The 22087-nt window shown below is 26.3% G+C and overlaps 1 protein-coding gene across 1 annotated transcript; it reads right to left on the reverse strand.

Annotated features, from left to right (window-relative positions):
* Window positions 1-662: 662 nt before the first annotated feature.
* Window positions 663-21983, reverse strand: LOC107440883 (heterogeneous nuclear ribonucleoprotein 27C). Its single transcript, XM_043050948.2, has 12 exons — window positions 21847-21983; window positions 19946-19986; window positions 18525-18691; window positions 17116-17154; window positions 16610-16708; window positions 14646-14694; window positions 9039-9121; window positions 7059-7209; window positions 5122-5250; window positions 3566-3754; window positions 2343-2432; window positions 663-838 (listed from the first exon to the last, which is right to left on the reverse strand). The coding sequence occupies exons 1-12, from the start codon at window positions 21873-21875 to the stop codon at window positions 771-773; spliced, it is 1134 nt and encodes a 377-aa protein (XP_042906882.1). The 5' UTR covers window positions 21876-21983; the 3' UTR covers window positions 663-770.
* Window positions 21984-22087: the final 104 nt, after the last annotated feature.

A 22087-nucleotide genomic window follows, 5' to 3' on the forward strand; every position in this document is an offset into this window, starting at 1 on the left:
TAAGAAAAAATTTTACAATATATAATCAAGAATTTACTGCTTTAAATTCACACAGACACACATATATATATTCACAGGGTGCATAATCAGATTTTTCATCAAAAAATAAGCAGCTTTTAAGCACTCAAAAGATATTTTAAATCACTTTCCAAAAAAAGTACAGTAACAAAAAAATTTCAATCGTTTAAAGTACTTAATTTATAATCATAAAACCAATAAAATTCAAAAACATTTTCAGACACTTTACATAATCATAAAATAACTAGTTTCTGACAAATATTGTAGAGAAAATTATGAAAATCATGTATTTTTTGAAATATAGAAAGACTATAAATACTGCAAAAAAAAATAAAAATAATAATAATAACCTCCTTTTAAAAGATAGAAAATTAAGTACTTTCAGCAAATCCCAAATAAAAAAGCACCTTTCAGAGCTTTAAAAAAATAAGCACCTTTAAGCACTGTTTAAAAACGCTACGCACCTTGTGACAAATGCAAGTGACACTAAAAAATGAAAATATAACAAATATTAAAAAGAAATTTACTAAGCTGATTATAAATGGGAGATTTATCTTCTCTTATCAATTACACTATCACTTGTCAATAGTTTTCAAGATTACAATGAGTCGAAATGTAAAAATAAAAGATCAAAAATACAAATGTAACTTTTGTTTTTTTTATTTAATGAAGTACAACAAGTATGTAAAAATCAATAAAGTTCTCATGAAATAATATATGATGTTTTAATACATGCTTTTGATGAACAAACTTTAACGTCTATAAGGATGATAACCTTGACCTCTGCCAGCACTGTTCTGATTATTGTAACCACCCCCACCTATAAAAATACAACACACACACCTTTAAGAAAGAAGCTTATAATGTGCTAATGCAATACATTTTCATAATAAGAGTAAGACATGGTTTAACGGACATAAAGATGGCAATATATTTTCCTCTATCAATCAGCAATTTGCCAGATAGCAAAAATCTGTTATGCATTATTAAGTTAGGTACAATGAACTCTGTTCTCAGGGATGAGAGTAGTCAGAAAGTAAAAAAGAGGAAATCCAAGAAGATTTAAGATATATGTATATGTATAAACAAAAATTTGACAAAAAAAGTGCGCTTTTTTAACTTGTAAACCATGTGATTATAAATCCCGATATGAGGCTTTTAAATCACGTAAATATGAAACTCTACATCGAATTTAAAAAATGCGAAAATACAAATCATGATGCGTAATTCTTAGATCACGATACATAATTTTTAAATAGCGTGATATTACAACCGCAAAAACGAATCACGACATTGGATTTTAAGCTCGCGTGAATATGAATTGCTACATGGGGTTTTAAAAACTTGTAAATAAAAATCGCGATGTTGGTTTTTTAAATCTCGTAAATAAGAATCGCAATGTACAATATTTAAATCGCCTGAATTAGAATCGCATTGTTCAACTGTTAAATCAGGCAAATACGAAAATCGATGTTTGATAATAAAACCGCGATTTTAAAAATGCATAAATACAAAACACGATATTGGGTTTTTAATTCTCGTAAATAAGAATCATAATGTACGGTATTTAAATAGCGTAAATAAGAATCGCAATGCGCAACTTTTAAATCAGGTAAATGCGAAAATCGATGATTGATATTAAAATTGCGTGAATAAAAATCGAGATATTTGGGATCTCTAAAAGGCTTGTTTGTATTGTTCTTGTTTAGACATAATAAATAAAAATTTACAAGATTAACTGAATGAGCAAATAAATATTTTCACCGCAAATCCACCTCTATTTTCTTCTTCTTTTTTTTTTTGTTTACACGCCAGCTACGCCAGAAGCAGCGACGTCTGAATTACGTAAATACGAGCTATCCCGCCGACGGATAAAAAATACGGAAAATCTTATTTTCTGTGCGTGAAATCGGAGAAAATAGTCATAATTTTTCTGCTCTCATCTNGCTTAACTAAATTACTAAACGGTTGGTCAAAAAAAAAATAGGGGTTAATGACAATTGTGTGTTCTATCCCAGCTTAATATATAAGGACCAATTACCAATTTTTAGAAAGTATGGAATTAATTTCAGAAAAAAATGCGTGTATTTTTCCTGTGTTTTGTTTTAAAGCTCATAAATAAGTTTTAACTTAGATATCTTGCTTTTAATCTGAAACTTTTTCAAAATGCAACAAAAAAGATTCCCTCAGAGAAACTAAGTAATTTTCTAACACATTTAATATCCATATTGAAAGACTCCAACTTGAGAATTTAGGAAAGATCTAAACAAATAACTATTACTTACATAAATATACCATTTAAAAAAAGTGCAAAACATACTAACCATTTCCATTATTTTGTTTCTGATAGCCTCCACCTCCTCCATATGATTTTGAGGGTCCATACGATGAATTACCCTGATAGGCATTAGATGCTACAAAAGAGAAAATACTGTGTAAAAAACATATATAACAATGCACAGAGAAAAAAACAACACTTCGAATAAACTTTGATCTAGTAATTAAATTGCAACAGTGATTCAGATTTCATAGACTTAGAGAAACACTGAAACTTAAATTTAACAATTGTTCATAAAACAGAAAATTTTTAACTTAAATTGCAATCTCAGCCTCATACAACCTCAAGTATTGTCAGTCAGAATTGAACTGCATGCTTAAGAAAGGCGGTATGAACAAAAATAAACCGGATGGCCGTGGCCTCTCAAAATTACAATTAATAATAGCACTACAAATCTTCATGTAAGAGACTGCAACCGCGGTTCAAGAATAGCAAGGACTTCGAAAAAATGTATGCACATTAATTATTAACTTTAAAAAAAGTACAAACATACTTTCTCTTGTTAAACATACCTTGTATTTATGGATTTGAATTTTTTACGATAAAAAAACCTGTTAAGAGTAAAATGTGACTCCAGTAGTTTTTTTTAGGAGTGTGATAGCCATTTTAGTACCCTTATGTTCATACTACTTCCTATTGTAAATAACACATTAAGTTAAATCTTCATTTGATCATAAGTTTAAAAAATGTTGCTGTTATTACTCATTTTTCCACCATATACATATTAAAGTATGATGAAATAATCAAGGCATATTACCAATATTTTTTTAAGTGGATATTTACAGGGCGATGAAAAATTACCAATACTCAGCTGACATAATATTGTAATAGATATTTCCTTGGTATATAAAAGCTTCATAAAAAAAATCATAATTCCTATTGTGCCTTTTATACATTTGTAAGTAACTATGAATTTTGATTATTTTGTAACAGATTCATCGACTTTTATCAACGATTTTAATCACAAAACTGATTTAAAAAAAAAAATAATAATTCCAGATCCATGCAGAAGAAGCTTTTCTGATTATTCAGACTAAACTTTATAACAATTTAGCATAATTAATCCTTCTAAACCTGCATGTTTTTGTTAAATAAACCAGTTTTGTAAGATCGATTAGCTAGAAAGTTTCTTTTTTAAAAGTCAGAACTTTCATAATTTGGTCAAGAAGATTTCACTTTATATAGTATCGTGAAAATTAATAGGAATACCTCCATAAGATCCTGAAGCTCCAGGTTTATCTTCATTACTCATGCCAGAAGCTTGAGGATAACCAGGAGATGAATAATTAGGAGCAGCAGGTTGTTGACCATAGCCTGCTGCAGCTCCAGGAGTGGGAGCTGCATTCCAGTTATTGCCAGCAGGTGCAGCTGCTTGTGGATATCCATAACCCATTCCACCTATTAATTAAAATATAGCGAATCATTGATAAGCATTAACAGTTTTGATTACAAATGTATGCTTAATATTTTAATGCTTAATTTTATTTAAAAACAATATTGCATCAAAGCATTTAATATTTCTGAAGTGGATCAGGAAACATTTTTAAAAAAACATTCTAAATTAAACTCTTAGGAGAACAAGTCTTTCTTCATTACTCATAAATTTAAACGATATGTTTAATGAATTCCATATCACTTTAATCCTAAGTTGGTTTTTATGTTTAGTTTTCTTTTTTTATGGTTAAATAACACTTCATATACATTACTATTTTATTATTTATGAGGATAAAAATTTTAATACCAATGAGATTGTATTTTTTAAAATAAAAAATCCTAATTTTAAGAATATATTTACAAATTATAATAAAAAATAAATTTCTTTCAACTTGAATCAATGTTTTTTCATAAAATCAGTACTAAAATTCCTATTCTTAGAAAAGAACATGCAATTTAACTCATGCCAACCATAACACAAGTGCAAAGTGAAAAATATGCAGTGGGGTTATAAACTGAAAGTAAAAATTCCTGAAGAAAAAAATGATGAGGAATATTATAGGTTACTTAACACCAAACTAAACAATCTCTTAAGAAATTTTTAGGGGCACAACTAAAAACTGCCAGCAAGACAACAGAAAGGAAAAATATTGGAATATTAGCAAAATTTTCATATAAACAAGCAGTCAAGAAATTAAATCTAATTATTAAAATGAGTGTCTTAATCCATGTTCCAATTGCTTCAACTTAAATAAAAAAAGTTTTTTTTTTAATGCTTTTATAAAAATATAAGAATTTTTTTTAAAATAATTGAAATATTAATTTTTCCAAAATTTTTCTATTAACTTTTCCAAAATATTTTTTTTTCCAAAAGTAATTTAAAACCAAAATAAAAATGATACAAGAAGGGCAGAAAAACTAAATTTATTTTGTTCTTTTTACTAGAAGCCCATCAATAAGTTATATAGCTATTTAAATACTATGAATAAATTATGCTTTTTAAAACAATCTAGTCTAATTTAATACCTTAAAAAGCATTCAATATTTTATACTCGTTTAATAAATGAATTAGGAAAAAAAATTGAAAAATACATTCTTGCAGATTATGCACATAAAAATGATTTGGACCAAAAATAATACACAAATATCTTAAAACAAGAATTTCTTAAATAAAAAGGCTGTAAAATGAACTTTTATAGAACTAAAACATGAACAAAAATAACTGCACACAATAAAAGACAATGCTTAAAAACTATTTTAACAAAAATCAAACAGTTTTTACATATCAGACTAGAAAAGTGCAAAATTATAGCAAAATTTCGAATTAATACCATAATTCCCGTAAGGTTGCTGTTGTTGTTGGTATTGCGGGTTTGGAGCGGCATTATATGGCACTGGGCTCTGTCCATAAGGGGTAGCAGCAGGAGCTCCATAAGGCTGATAATTCCCATATGCATTGCCTAAGAAGATATCATACAATTATATTGAGAAAATGTAAATGGTTTTATTAGAACGGGGAAAAAAGTAGTTCCTTTATCATAATAAACAGTACAACTTTTTATAAATTGGCATGTTAGTGTAACCAAATATTAATTTAGACTTTATGACAATTTAAAACTATAAATAAAAAGTATATTTGGAATATTGAATTTAGTGCAATAAAGATAATAAAAATACTTCTAAAGCATAGATTTAATAAATCAAAGAGCATTAATACAATTTAATCTAGGTGGCAGAAGCTAATGAAAGACAGTGTTTTCACTACAGAGAGAGAACGCGAGAATCTTGCATATTTTTTTCTTTTCTCGTAATAAAAAATTATTAATGTGAGAAGTTCGCGCACTCTATTAATCAATTTCAAAATGTGCGATATTTTGGAAAAAAATTCGTCTTTTGCCATTTTGAATAAAACCCGTTTCACTTTTCCTCCTTGATCTTTCATTATTTTGAACATCGGTTCTAGTTATCTAGTTTCCCTATTTACCAGTATTGTTCAGAACNGAATTTTGGAAAAAAATTCGTCTTTTGCCATTTTGAATAAAATCCGTTTCACATTTCTTCCTTGATCTTTCATTATTTTGAACATCGGTCCTAGTTATCCAGTTTCCCTATTTACCAGTATTGTTCAGAACCAATGCGAACAGCAGAAACCTCCCCCCCCCCACCGAACCCCTTTCAGAACACATTTCTCTGCAACCACATGATCACCGTAGGTAAGGTTTCTTCATGTAAGATGTTTATATTTTTTCTGCATGAATGTAAGATGGACAAATACCTTGTTAGGGCAACATCTTCTACTTCGTAATGGACAAATGAAAATGAAACAAATGTTGGTAGAAACGGTCAAAACGAAACAAATATGGATATTTTTCAGCCAAATAAATACAATAGCTGATGAAAAAGTAGATATAGAACATTTTCCATATGATTATGCAGCAAAAATATTCAATTAGAAGATGTTAAAAATGTATTATAATTAAAGTATTTTTTTTCCAAGTCAATTCATGTTTTTTTAATTTTCAGAAATCTCACTTAACTTTTTGAAATCTCACCCTGTCTTTGAGAAAGGGTGAGAAATTCTCTCCCATTTTTTTTCTGTAATGAAAACACTGAAAGAATACATTAAATTAGGATTTCTAATTTTTAAACCTTGTTTTTTCATGAACTTAACCTTAATTAAAAAAAATTCATTTTAAGAACAAATTTATCTTTAAAAAATCATTTTTATTTACAATTAGTTTTTATTTTTCAAATTTTCTTTTAATGATTTTCAACATTATTTATACGACACTTACACAAAGTAAAAAATTAAATAATTCTTATTATTTAAAACTTATTATAAAAATTTTGTAGCAAATCTTCAAAAAAATAAATAAATAAATAATAAATTCTGGAGAATTATGTTAAGCAATTCAAGAAACAATGTAAGTGCTTTACAATAATGGTGAAAAGTGGCTTAACAAGTATATTGATTCTATCACTTATGGCATGTGGCGAAAATATATTTTCAAAAACTTTCATAGAAGAAAATTTACTTTTAGAAAAAAAAAAGAATTTTTTATATTTTTTATTTGCAATGTGTATAGCTAGTTTAAAAATACTAAATATATAAAAACCTCAATCTTGAATTTTTTATTGTTTACATTGATTTTTCTATTGTACAACAGAATTCACGTCTCACTGAAAAGCCAACAGCTTATCACAGAATGTGTTACATTAAAAGTTTTTAAAATTTCAACTTTTGGAAAAAAGTTAAGCTAATAAATACCTCCTTGCATTCCAAAAGGTTGATTCCAATTTCCTCCTTGATAACCAGGACCACCTCCATAAGAACCTGGAGGACCACCGTTTGGAGAGCTCCCACCAAACTGTTGATTGCGTCTTGAATTATCTCTTGGTTCAGCTCTCTTGCATTCCACCTTTGGACAAGAAAAAATAAATGCTGTTAACAAGATTGAAGAAAGGAAATCACGGAACAAAAAGATTTTTTCTCATCACGAATGTCTTAAGCATTTCAATAGGAAAAATACCTCAAATAGGCCTACAAATCATATACTATTATAAAAAAAACTTACTTACTCTGATAATATATGATTCTACTATGATCTTTGATTTTTTTTCCCTTACCAAAATATAAATTGCATGATACTTGTTTAATTAAAAAGTTACTTAAAATATCAAATTAAATATGTGACAAAGAGAATAAGCAATAAAAATATAATTAAATTTTTCAAACTTTTTAGCAAAACTTTCTAGGATAATAGAGAGATAATTTAAAATAGGTATTCTAAACCTATTACCAAAATGGTATTCTAAAAACGAGTCCAGTGATACTAAATTTAGAAATAAGTATTTTGTTTCTCTGTTAAAACAAATAAAACTCAGAAAATTAAAATTAATTAGCATCTGTTCCCTTTATATTCTGCTTCCCCATGAATAACAAGGAGAGCAAGAATGCACTTAAGTTGAACATGGGTTAAAACATACCAATAAATTTTGGCAAGAAAACTATTCAAGTTTTCGAAAAAGCACTTATTAAGTAATTTTATTTATATGCAAAAGAACAGGAATGTGAACTTCTAGCAGTAATACACAATATCAACAATGAAACAGTAAATTAAATATTTAAGGAAAAAAATTTTTTAAAAAGTCTTAATCATTAAAATTAAAAGGTTCAACATATTTATTGCAAAGACCAATATTAAAATAATAAAACAACCACTGATAATTTACAGTTGTTTTCTATAATGGAATAAGTAAACTAATTCACTATTAAAATAATTTAATATTTGCATTTATGTTGAGTGAAATTTTTTTTCTAAAGTTTCCTTAAATCATTTCAACAAAAATAAAAAATTACAAATCCCTTATTTAGTTTTCACTATAATTAAGAATGCTGCATTGAAAACATATGCCTTATCATACACTAAAAGAGATTTGTTAGATGGAAATAATAAATAACTTACTCCATTAACAATGAAAAACAATTTAAATATTTGTACTTAAACAATATGGTAGCAATTTGTTATTAATTTTTTCCAGAAAATTTCTTGTAATTAAAGATAAATGCAACAAATCAAAAAGTTCTGGAATCATATGAATATAAAAAGTAAATGCAACAATTTTATTCATATTATTAATGTATTATCATGAGGTTACAAAATAGTTTGCAATGTCAATAAAAGTCATACATAAAGTTTACAAAGTAGCTTCGAAAGAAATAAACCTGCTTTCTTACAAACCCACACTATTTAAACCGCTCAGATTTGTTAAGTTCATCCACTTTAATATTATTTCAAATTAATGATAAATATGTTAAAGTTTATTTTTAAAAAAAAATTATGACGATATAAATGCAACCTATAAACACTTCAATGTCTTAAAATATTCAAAAAAATTGTATAAGCAAACATGTTTAAACATTAGTTTTGCTATTTCATGAAAAAATTCTAATATATATAAAATCTAAACTTAAAATATCTTAGCCTTAACAATACTTAAGACTAATATTGAAGAACACTATTAAATTCTAATTGTTAAGTTACATTATATAATGTCAATTCCAAAAATATATTGTTAGTAAAGAGGCAGTTCTGAAAGCGCTTTACTTAAGGCCTGGTAAAATATAACCGACACAGCCTATCACTGAAAACCGGAGGAAAGTAGCTAGAAAATAAAGACGTGATGACTCCCAAATACAAAAATATACAAAAGAAACAATAAATATATACTAAATAAGAAACTACACCTGCTTCCCGTTGATGATCACAAAGCGCTCTGCACATGCCTTGTCAATGCTGTCTTCAGAATCAAAAGATAAAAATCCAAAGCCTAATTTCAAATGAAGCATAATCTTACATATCTACAACTACAGAAAACATGGAGTGATAGGCATTTATTCATTTTTCCTGGGTAATATAGATGGATTAGTCAGTTAACAAAAACATTAGAATAAAATAACACCAGGCCGTTTCTAAAATTCAAGCCAATATTTCTCACCATCTTAATAAAAAACCACCGAGAAAAATTGTTTAATGTTAAATAGTTATAGCAATGGGTCAGAAAATTATAATCACTTCAAAACAAATAAATTGATAGCGATAAAACAATTGAATATTCAACTCAAATATTTGTTAGTTAATTTTAATTTTAAGAACAAAAAAAAATTTATTACTTATATGACTGATTACTATTAAGGACAATTATCTCCGCTTCCCACAATCAGAAAAGATTTTTTCGCATTACCTAAATAATTTCATTAGTAAAAGATGTACATAATCTGAACAAAAAATAAATATAACAGAAGGCAAATATTTCCCTTTTTGTGTCAAAAATTGTTCAAAATCATATTTTACCAAAACTTTAATTATAATCAATGAATAATGCTTTGAAGCATAATATATTTTTACAATGAAAAAATGGTGGGGACAAATAATATAAGATTTAAATGATAAAATATTACAGCTTTACATGGAAACAAAAATATAAATAAAATCAAAAGATAAGACGTTGCTATTCAAAGTTAAGAAATTGCATTTAATAGTTTTTAATATTCTTAAAATTTTTTCTCTTATTAAACAAATATTTTCGAGAGAACAAGAAATAAAAATACAGCACATTGATCATTTAAATTACTAAAAAAAACAAAAAAAAAAAACAGCTATAATACAAAGCGAATAAAATTTCTCATACTTTAAATTATTAAATTTCTTACACTTTAAAGAAATTTAATAACATGCTGATAAAATAATTGTAAATTTGTACCAAGCATTGTAAATACTCATTCAAAGAATTATTTAATAAGGTGGAAAGAAATAGATGGTAAGAAATATTGTCTTATTTTTTAATTATGATAGGACTTGTCCCATCTACAAAAAGCGCAATTTAAAGCTTAATAAAGTAAAGATAGTATAGCTTGCCCAAAGGCATACATACTATGCATGTTAGTTTAGATGAAAATAAACTGTAATATTAAACTTTAAAAATAAAAACTATTATGAAGGTTTTAATAGCAAAAAAGTACTCTTTTAAGCTAATGATTAAATTAAAATTTCATAATTGTAAAAAGTTCATTAAAACGATGATTAACCAACAATAATTGAACATATGTTGAAATATCTAACGTTAAAATATAAGTGACCAGAGCATATAAAAAATTATTTAAAAAAAAGAGTAAATCTCTAAATTCTTAACAGATTCCCCAAATGAAGTAAACACTGATGAAATAAAAACTATTCCATTGAGTAGTAACCATAATTCTCGTAAAATTAATTTTTAAATTTTTTTTTTAATCAATTATTAGCCAACGGACATAGGCTGTTTAAAGCTTTCTAACACAGACCTGTTTAAATTAAAGCAATCAGAATGAAAAACAGTTACTTAAGCCTATTAACAACTAGATAGAGAGCTTTGAACATTAAGTCTTTTTAAATAACATGCATAACTGAAAAATATTAATTCTAATATTAATATCATTATTAATAAATAATAATTAATAATGATGTTAACATTGTGTCAAGATATGCAAATAGAGATGATGGTAATGGTAACTAACGCTACTGTTATTTTACCGAAACAACCAAAGCTGAGGCGACCATCCGATCTGTGACGTTTCTTAATTTCCAGCAAAAATTGGCTTACATAAGTACTATTTATTTAAACAATCACTAGTTTAAGCTACTAAAGAATGCCGAAATTAAAAAAAAAAAAAAACTCATACTAATATTCCCTTAAAATAAGTATAAAGTGTGAAAGTGTTTAGTATTTTAGACATATTTGTGGTGTGAATATTAAAGAAGTATAGCTGCTGGGTAACTAATGTATAATTGTTGGGTAATATACCTAACTTCAAAGTAAATTTATTTACTTTTCATCAAAACTCACTGTCACTGAAAATGTATGAACTACTACTAATAATATTCTTTATTGTGGCACAGTAAATTACAACCTATGCTCAGCAGCTTCATAACACATTCAAAGGAGATATTTTCAGAGTGCTGGTCTACTATAAATGGCAATAAACCAAAATAAAAAGCACATACAGATTAAAAATTGCTCTTTACAGTTATACTTATACCAACCGAAAAGTAGTTAACATCAAGGATTTAAAAAACTAAAATTAGATTGGAAAAATGGAGAACTCACTGAATATAAAAAGGAAATATTCATCACACAAACTTGGAGATGATTTTTAAAAAGAAGCATTAACACATACGAAATCCAAAATTTCTGCATGCACACATTACAATTTCTAGAAACAATTTAGCATCATGGAAACTACAAACAACTTTGAAGAAATCAAACTAAACAACTCACCAACAAAGTCAGCTTGAAAAGTAGAGTAATACTAAAATATTCTCAGATCAGACTCAAAGGAATAAAAAAAAAAAACTAATCATTTTAAAAGAAGCTAATAATTTTCCCCCCAATTTATTTATTGTTGTTTTAGCTTCTTTTATTGAGAAAATTGTAACTGAAAAGTCAAACCAAAATTTGAAAAAACATTTGTTTTCAAATCTATCATTAGAAGGAGAAAATGGCACATTGAACCTCAATTGAATACTTAAAGAATTTTTTTGGATGAGAAGAAGTCACAAAATAAGAATCAAGACACAATTCAAATGGTTTCAACTGTAAATTACCATTTTTTTATCACTGAGGCATTGAATAAAAAAATGCACTAGGTACAAGGGCTCAAAAAATCAATTTTTAAGGCCCTACCAGGCATATTAATCTTCAAAATGTATGGCAAAACACCTTCCTTAAATACATTTAATAATAAAAGCATGCCGCTGTACCTATAATTAGTTTGTTGAGACAAACGGGAGTAACGTCAAACCTTTTATTTTAAGAATAAATCAGAAGTATCCTTAACCAAGAAGTACTCGTTTTCAGTATTATTAACAAAAAAATATTAAGTACAAATAAGTATTGATGGAGTTAAATACAGAGCCTTACTATTAACAAAGAAGCATTATTATCAAGATTGTTAAATATCGGCAAGCACATATCCCTCAATAAGTTACGTTAAAAGAATGTTGCTATTTTATTAGCTTACATATCACAATTTCAACTCTTATAATAATTATTTTTATGCATAGTGATTGGGATATTTTCAAAAAGAAGAACTGGCTCAATTAGGAAGTTGAAAAATAATAAGCTTGCATTGTTTAATATAGTCGTACTTATATAATTTAAATCAGTTACATGTAGATGTCAAATAAAATACATTTTCCCCTTTTGTCTCTTAGGGTCTGTTTATCCATGCTATCCTGCATCACCAAGATTTTAAGTAGAAAAAATTTAAAGGTACTTAATTGGTAACTAACAGTATTTCTGATTAAACTTTTACGTGACCAATCAAGCATTGATATTTAGACTTTTCGCAGATTTAATGTAACTTTCAATAAATTTAAGCCTAAAAGTCTATCAAAGTTCACAAATATGATCATAAATGTAGCAGCAACAAATGTAATAACATAAAAATGTATAGTTCTAATTGAATTTGATAAAGTCTTGAAAATAATTAAACAAAGGGTATCACATAGCTATAAATTTCTAGATTACTTTTTAATAGTTTAACCAGTAATTCTGGTTTATATCATAAAAATCTGGTTTATATCATGACAGACTTCTTTTTAATTGAGAGTTAATATATTTATATTTTAATTTAGTACAAGTTATTTCCAGTTTGTTCCAGAAGGAACAGAGTGTCCTATATATTAATAAATTTAAATAATAGGATCTATATCCCCCTCTAAATTTTCGTATATTATGTAATAATAAAACAAAATTATAAAATAAATGACATTAACAAAAAGGCAAAATCTTTAATCTTTATATAATACTGAGCTGTTGTTTAAACAAACAGGGTTACGAGAAAATAGAGATTGTGTTAAAGTTGGAATTTGAAATTTAACTATTTGTTATCTAGTTTCACAAAAAAATATATACATGATAACTGAAAAAATAATTTGAAAATATTTTGAAAATTTAATCAATCTATACTAATGGAAGCAGCAAATTGTTATGTTATAAAGTTCATTAAAACTTCAAGTTATGAGCAAAACTATAAATATTTTTCTGCCTAAATAGCACATAACATAACCTTCTAACATAAACCTAATTTAGCTTAATATACATGAAAAATAGATAAAATTATAAAAGTAAACAAAATGATAACTTCCCCAACTGCAAGAAAAATGAATAAATGATAAATTTAAAAAATATAATAAGACAGCAAACATTTAACATTTCGCAAAATATTTATTTTAATTCAAAGTAAAAAATAAAAAAAATGAGCCCAAAGTTAGCCAGATAACAAAGCACTTAATAAATACTATTAATAATGCAAGAGTTATCACTTCAGTCATTGTAATAGAAATTAAGATTTTTCACACTTATTACCCCTCTAAAAATAACTAAATATTAAAATTTTTACAAGAAGTAGTAATTAAAAGAAGCTATAAAAAAGCTAACTCTAAAACATTACTGATTATTTAATGTAAAAACAATATTTTGGGAAGTTATTTTAAATTAATTTGATTTTAACTAGGATGGTATATTGACAATATACCGAAATATAAGATCTTAAAATTAAAGAAGTAATTAATAAAATAATTTTTAAAAAAAATCTAAGTTAAAAACAGATTTGTTAAAAGATTAAGTCAAATAATGAAATAAGATTTTTGTTCCACAGCAGAGATGTTATATTTAACATATCTAAGCAAAATATTTAGTTAACAGTCATATTTATTGGATAAATACATAATTTATATAGTAGTAAAACACAAACTAAAGGCAAACAAATTCTAACAAATACTTAAGTTAGCTTATCTTTTGATACGTAAAAAATACATTATCAAAAAATATTTTCATAAGCAACCTTATTCTTGCAGAATTTATGCAAATGCAATAACTTTTGCTCTGTGGTATACAGAAAATTTTTATTTAACTGTATTAAGCTACTAGACAAAATGAAAGAGGTCTTTTAAACGACTTATTAGAATCATCAATAAATACATAGGTATTTAAAATAGCATTCGCAAGTAAGGAAATTGCACTTCATTTATTTAAAAAAAAAGTCTTATTTATAGTATGCATAATCTATTTTTACATTATTAGATTCATGTGTAAAATTAAACTTCTTACAAGGAAGGTAACTAGATAAAACTTCCGTAATATTAAAATAAGAATAGAAATTAATACGATGAGGATATAAATACTCATTTGATCTGAATTGTATAATTTTTTAAAACATATCCTTATAATGAGTTCTAAACAACTCATCACAATTCTTATAATGAGTTCTAAACAACTCATCACAATATAATGTTAAATGATATTTAAAATTTACCTCTACATTTCTTTGTTTCTTGATCACACATAATAGATACTTGAGTCACCTGCAAAAATAATGCAGAATGAAAATCAGTTACAATAACACAGATTATACAGGAAGCAGTGCTGCTAAAAAATTCTTTAGGACAGTTCAATATTATACATAAGACAATTTTATAATATGTTTATGGTTGAAAAATTATTAATATATGAAAGTATATTATGAATTAAAAAAATACTTATAACAAATATAATAATGTTGTAAATGTTAGCAGCTTAAAAGTTTCTTAATTTAGTTAATTTTCAATTGGATTCAGTTCTCATAATGAATTGAATTTAAAAATGTAAACAAAAATCATGGAAAATTATTTTCAAAAAAATATTAACTATTAATTTTTTAATATTTTGTGAAAATTCAAAAATAAAATTTGTTTCAATATATTTCTAATTAAGTAATTCACATGGAGTCTCAATAACAGGGTGCATAGCCAAATCTTTGAATCAAAAATAAGCACTTTTTAAAAACTTTTCAAGCACTTTACAAAAATTTTCAAGCACTCAAAAAATTCATATTCAATCAATATTATTGAAAAACAAAAACTTTTTATAAAGAGTTTTACGTTAAAAAAAACCCAAAAAGAAACGGACGTAAATCAAAACAATCAGTACTTTCCCACATNACCGGTGGAAAAGAAATGCAGCCAAAATTTGGGAGCCACGTAAGAGAATTATATATAATAGATGTTTATGGTTGAAAAGTTATTAAGATATGAAAGTATATTATGAATTACAAAAAATACTTATAACAAATATAATAATGTTGTAAATGTTAGCTGCTTAAAAGTTTCTTAATTTAGTTAATTTTCAATTAAATTCAATTCTCATAATGAATTGAATTTAAAAATTTAAACAAAAATCATGGAAAATTATTTTCAAAAAAATATTAACTATTAATTTTTTAATATTTTGTGAAAAATCAAAAATAAAATTTGTTTCAATACTTTTCTAATTAAGTAATTTACATTGAATCTCAATAATATTAAAAAAAAAAAAATGCTGTTAATATGTGCCTAAACATTTTTCTATAAAAGTAATTTGGTGGATTCTCCTTCAGTTCACCAAATAAAAAAAATTTTAAAACTTCAAATCTTCACCATCCTGTAAGTTTGTAACTGTAAATTAAAAAAAAAGAAAAGTGAATGATATTTTAATTTATCACTGGAGAATTTCGGGGAATCGAGACACACAAAAAATATTCTGTTACAAAAAATAATATCAAATGTTAGAAACATTTGTATACATTAGTGGATGGTCCCCAAGTTAAAAACTTGGCAATTTTTAGAGTATAAAAGCTTTACAATAAGATTAAATAACCAATTCTTTTTTCCTCTACAATTATCCGTAGCGACTGATGAAAATGTTCTGAGCAATTGTTAAAAAATGAGATTGGTGAAGAATTCCCTCAAAGTGAAATTACTTTCATTTATAAACCTTAAAAAAAAATTTTTTTTTTGGCAATCAAACAATTTATTAGCTTAAATTCGAATCCTAATATTGAGAGCAAGATAATGTAAATATATTTACACCTTTTTGCACTATATTACTACTATTTTTTTTAATTTTACTCTCAACTACTATTGCGCAATACTTAAAAATTAGATAATAGCACCCCTAGGTTATATATATTTTTTATTCTTGAAGGTATACTCAATATTTCAAAATAAGGAATATAATTAAGAACTGGAAAATAGAACCAGGCAAAAAAAAACAAACTAATTTGACTTTTGAGAGACTTGACATTTGTATTACTTTATTATTAAACAAAATTGAAGTATATAAAGATTACTTAAATACAAGACCATAATGGTCTTTTTTCAATTTGCAAGAGAGTATAATTATTTTATTAGTCAATGAAATAAGCTTTCAGTTGTATTTCATAAAATTATAATATAGTTATGAAGAAAATCAAATTTATCTCACCTTACCATACCGAGCCATGGCAGATCGAATATCAGTTTCTGTGATATCAGGGGGAAGGCCTCCTAAGAACACTTTACCTGGATTTGGTCCCTTCTTATTCTGAAAATAAAACAAATTAAATAGAAGAAATAAAAAAGAAATCCAGCAATTAAGATGCAAACAAATTTATTTTCTAATATATTGTTTCACTAAGCAATAAAAAAAATTTTATTTTTAAAAATAATTTAAAACATTTTATTAAAAATACAAGCATTTTAATTTCAGTATAATGTATGCACTTTTTAATTTTTGCTTTACAAAATAATTTATATGCACACAAATTTAAGACATTAAAAACTGTTTTAAAAGAGCATATGTTTCTTTTAAAGTTAATCCTAATTGGCTTAAATATTATTCTTTTTCATACTGATATTAACTAGAAGTGAAAAACTTAAAAACAGTTTCTCACACAAAATTATAGAGCATGAGATTGATAAAATAAATCGTGAAATCAAAATATAAAGTACCTTTTGCATGCTTCGTGGGGTACACTCTTTAGCATCAACCTGAAATAGCAAACCATATTATAAATTTTTGGCTTATGGTCAAATTTAGATTAATACATTAGATTAACTTAAACAAAATATTTTCAATACACTAGAGCAGGGCTCGAAAAAACTCAAAAATTTTACCCGTCCCCGAGGACGGCTTGTCCAACAATATACCCGTCCTCCTTTGAAACTATTCCGTCACTTCTAAATAAATAAAAATATAATTTTCTCTTATTTATTACAAACGTTTATATAAATTGCAAAATGAATTAGTAGTTACTATGAATACAAATACTAGGATTGTATTATACAGTAATAAAAGGAATACTAGGTTACTAATAGGAACCCAGTATTTCTTTTATAAAATAATTTATTTCTTTTATGAAATAATTTAAATGGTTAGTTATCTGGATCAAGTTATCTGGAATGTCAATTTACCCGAGAGTTCTGTTTTTAAATGAATCAAATATGACGTTAGCCAGTTCCACAATCAAGCTAATGATTTACAGAGGTTTCTGCACAAAACTCTGAAAGGGGTTTTCCATTTAGGTAGATGTTCATAATTGCGTTTAACGCTTCTTGTTTAAGACCAGTAAGTAATGTTTTTTTTTTTTTTAGTAAGTAAGTTCATTGCTGAAAAGTCCCTTTCAACCGCTGCAGTACGGGAGTCAGAGAAAACATCAATTCCACCATGCGCAGTATGTTGCTACATTTCTAGATTAGAGGGTCATTTTAGAAGTGAGGCGCTAGACTCTTGTAAGATAACAAAAATTGAAAATGTATCACCAACATTAACGGGAAAATGGCCGTCCGCGCGGACGTCAGATTCGAGAAATTCGTAGTCCGTGGGGAATTTTTGACCGCCGAGAACGGGCGGACGGGTGGTTTTTCGAGCCCTGCACTAGAGTTAAGAAGCATTATATAAGAAATAGGAAAAATAGAGCGATTTATTATTAGTGTTATAAAAAAGACAAAATATTTTGAATGCTTTGAATTTATCATACATAATTTCAGAAGACAGAGAATAACTATCTTGACTTAGTAATATCGAGGGATGGATATCAATATTACATAAATATATCTTTATTAAGCTATCTAATTTTAAATTCTTAGTCAGTAAGCCAGAGCTGCACAAGCTGTGACTTAGACTAGACACAAACATTGATCAATGGTTATTTGATACATTGACTAGTGATTTCATTACTCTGGAAATAGGTCTTAAGAATCTAGGACTTTCACATTATTTAGTCTTTTTTGGTAAAATGTGGTCCTTGCTTAAAATATGAATGAAAAGTAAGTAAAAAAAAAATGAAAAGTAAGTAAACTACAAAATATGATAATTGAAAAAGTTAATGAGTATTTATGATCAGTAAATCATTACTTACAGTGCGACCATTTAATTCATGGGGTTTAGTCTGAAGTACAATTGATACACAACTTGGATCTTTAAAAGTTACAAAACCAAATCCTCTGGATCGTCCAGTTTCATTATTTTTCATTACAACACTATCAACTACCTCTCCAAATTTACTAAAATAAGTCTGTAAAGTTTCTATTAAAAAGAAAAACAGTTCATTAAAATTCACATTTCACACTTTTAATAAATAACAATTATTTTCATCAGAAATTTATTTATAAATGATATTTGAAACAAATGTCGGAAAGTTAGATATTAACAAACCTATTTCTCTAGGAGAGTGAAAGATATTATTTGATTAGTATTGTTGTGAGGCATATCGTCATTCAAAATTAAAATCACGAGAATGGGCTAAAATCAGATTTCTAGAACATCTCAAAGTCTTTGATTAAATAAAACTACTGTGGGAAATCTCCATCAGCAAATAGTAACATAAATACGGATAGAGTAATTCAAATAAACAATTAGGTTAAAATCTTACTATGTCACCCCCATCATTAGACTAACACAAAAACACCATTAACTTCTGGATTTGACCTTCCCACAAATTTGTAACTTTTTACAGTAATTTACAGAAAACATTTTTACAGTAATTTTAAGTTTTTTTTGTTGCTATTTATAGCAGATGTGTAGATTCAATTTATTTACTTTAAGGATATTGTTTCGCTTTTTATGAAAAAAATTGCCAAATGAAGGAAAAAACTTATGCGAAAACGCATCTATATCTTTAAATATGCTCAACATTATGCTAATTTTTGTAATTTTTCAATTGTTAATATGTTGGTTTTTTCTCCCTATACTTCCCTTATAAAAATAAATTATTTTCAGTACTAAAACTACTAAAGCAGTGTTAAACTACTAGCGTAGCTAAATCTAACCATATACCCACTTTACACATTTTAAAAATTCATAATAAATAGAATTTTAAAATTCATTCTTAAATTTCTAGGTAGATCTGTTGCTTAGAAGTCACTCTACTAATTTGAACTAAAATTAATAGTTTTGGCCAGTTTTTAATGATATTAGAAGAAAGTTCGACAGCTTACACTAACACACTATATAAGTTGATCATAAAATAAATTGATAGTTTGTCAACATGAAACTTCTTATCAGCTTTTAAAATTGAAATAAAAATGCTTGCTGCAATCCCAAAAATGGCTACAAAAATATTAAACAAATTACTTCAATTCAAAAGGAGAAAAATAGATGCTTTTATAACATATATCCACTTTACTCCATGTAACCAACCTGATCCTATAAATTATCACACAACTAAGCATTTCAATAGCAGCAAGAAGAATTAATCCTCTCACAAGAAAAAATTATTTCAAAACATGCGTACACTGAAAAAAAGTTAATTCGATATAACTAATTTTGATCCAAATATACCTTTAGTTGTCTCCCAGCTTAGACCTCCAACAAATAGTTTCCTGAAAAAGTTTTTAAAAAAAATTTTAAATTTAGAATCAAGTAATAAATCATAAATTTTTCCCTAAACTACAATTTTTAGCATGGTTTTATAAATATATCTTAAAATATAATGATAATAATGAAGAAAAAAATATATCTTAAATATTATGAAGAACTCAAATATCAATAATTTTATTTATAAAATTTTAAGATATCACTTATCAGTAAAAAAAACTTTAAAAATTAGTCCTAAAAAGATAAACATTTAACTGAAAAATGTAAATTTAAAAAAATATATATATAAAGCAAAAATATTTCTATGTGCTGTTCTGTAAAATGAGAACAGTTTATACAGACAGTCATAAACCTAGAGTAATAATATATATTTATAATATACAGAGAACGTTAGAACCAAGACAATTTGTTGAACTTAATCTCACTACAATCAAAAATAAAAGCTATAATAATACTAAAATGAACTATTAAGTTTGTATTAACAGTTTTTTCTTTATACCAACAATAAATTGTTTTTTTGTGATTTAATTTTAAAAATTGTAAACACCACATATGACATGAAATTACTCTACAAATTCTAGGTATGTATGTTTGAATATATCAAACTCTGTATTTTACTCTGTTTTATTTAATTGCTCAATCAAAACATATCTGAGTCATCAAAACATCCACCAGCTCCACTAAAATACTGTAGCAGGTAGTTCATTTAGTTTTTTACCTTTGTCCTCCTTTATTATTGTTTATTTTTTATTGCTTTTGCTTATATTTATCTTTCAGGTTTTAGTGACGAGCCTTAGAAAGTCACCATTCGTAACATTAGCAGCATTTATATCAATCATTAGAAGATTTCTGTATTATTATCACACTACAACAAGTTTAATTAAAATAACTAAAAATCAAAAAGTCACTAAAAACTTGGAAACATATAAAAGGTAAGTTTTTTGTATCAGTATGTGCAGCAAAATTGTCAGGTTTTGGCGACTTCTCGTCACTAGCCCCCAAGAAATGAAAAATAATAACAGAAGGAGACCAAATCAAAGCTTACAACTTATTAACTCTTCTGAACAAACCACAACACTTCCTTTCAAATATTTGGAAGCAAAAAGAATATAACTTAGACAAAGGTAGTTAGCTTGAACAGATACCCTTACAGAAGTATCCCCACATACAATACATTTGAATCACTAGAAAATACAACTTCAAAAGATTCCACACATATTTAACATATTGTATTCCACACATCAACATTTATAACTAATTATTTCTTACCAATACAGCTCTAAACATACGTTTAATATTTTGATTCTTTAATCTATACTCTTTTCCTTTCAAATATCTACTCATAGTTGATAATAGTCTTTAATTATAAAAATTTTCAGCATGCTCGTAAAAAAAGGAAATTTAATTTCAGTAAGACTTGTTTCTAAGTAGTGGGAAAACCTGTCAAAACTAGTTTGCATATTCTGTAACCATAGCAACCTCAGCATCAATGCAAAATTTTGTAATCTTCTATGCAAAATTACTCAGTACAGTAGTTCAAATCGCAAAAACTCATTTTTTAAAACGTAACGTAAATTATGCTTCCTTTCCATTCTTCCTTATTATTACTAAACATATGTAAAATAAAGGCTAAGAATTTAAATCATCCATAAAAAAGCATTATACGTGAAAATAATGTAATTTTTGATAACATAGCAATCGATATTGTTATTCGATTCTTAACTATAATTTTGAAAAAAACAAACAGATTTTTAAATGGCGTGAATATGTGTTGATATTTCATTGGTTCTAAACTTATACAACTTATATTAAGTTATTGTATGAAAGAACAGCTTTTTATTATACATTGAGATTATAATACATACCCAGCTTCATCGTTGTCAGTCATGGTCATTTTTTTAAAAATAATTTAAAACACTTTATTTATAAAAATATCGTTCCAGGAATATATCTCCCTTCTACTCTGTACAACTTGCGAAATACCAAAGAAAAAAGAAAAAGGAACGAGAACGATCTGTCACATCAAGTTACAGTTAATAAGGAAAGATTATTAGGACTTTAGTTTCAATTTTATTCTCGAGTTTAATAAGATTAAAATATCATTTC

The sequence above is a fragment of the Parasteatoda tepidariorum genome, chromosome 2, assembly GCF_043381705.1.
Source record: "Parasteatoda tepidariorum isolate YZ-2023 chromosome 2, CAS_Ptep_4.0, whole genome shotgun sequence".
In the NCBI taxonomy this organism is placed as follows: Eukaryota; Metazoa; Arthropoda; class Arachnida; order Araneae; family Theridiidae; genus Parasteatoda; species Parasteatoda tepidariorum.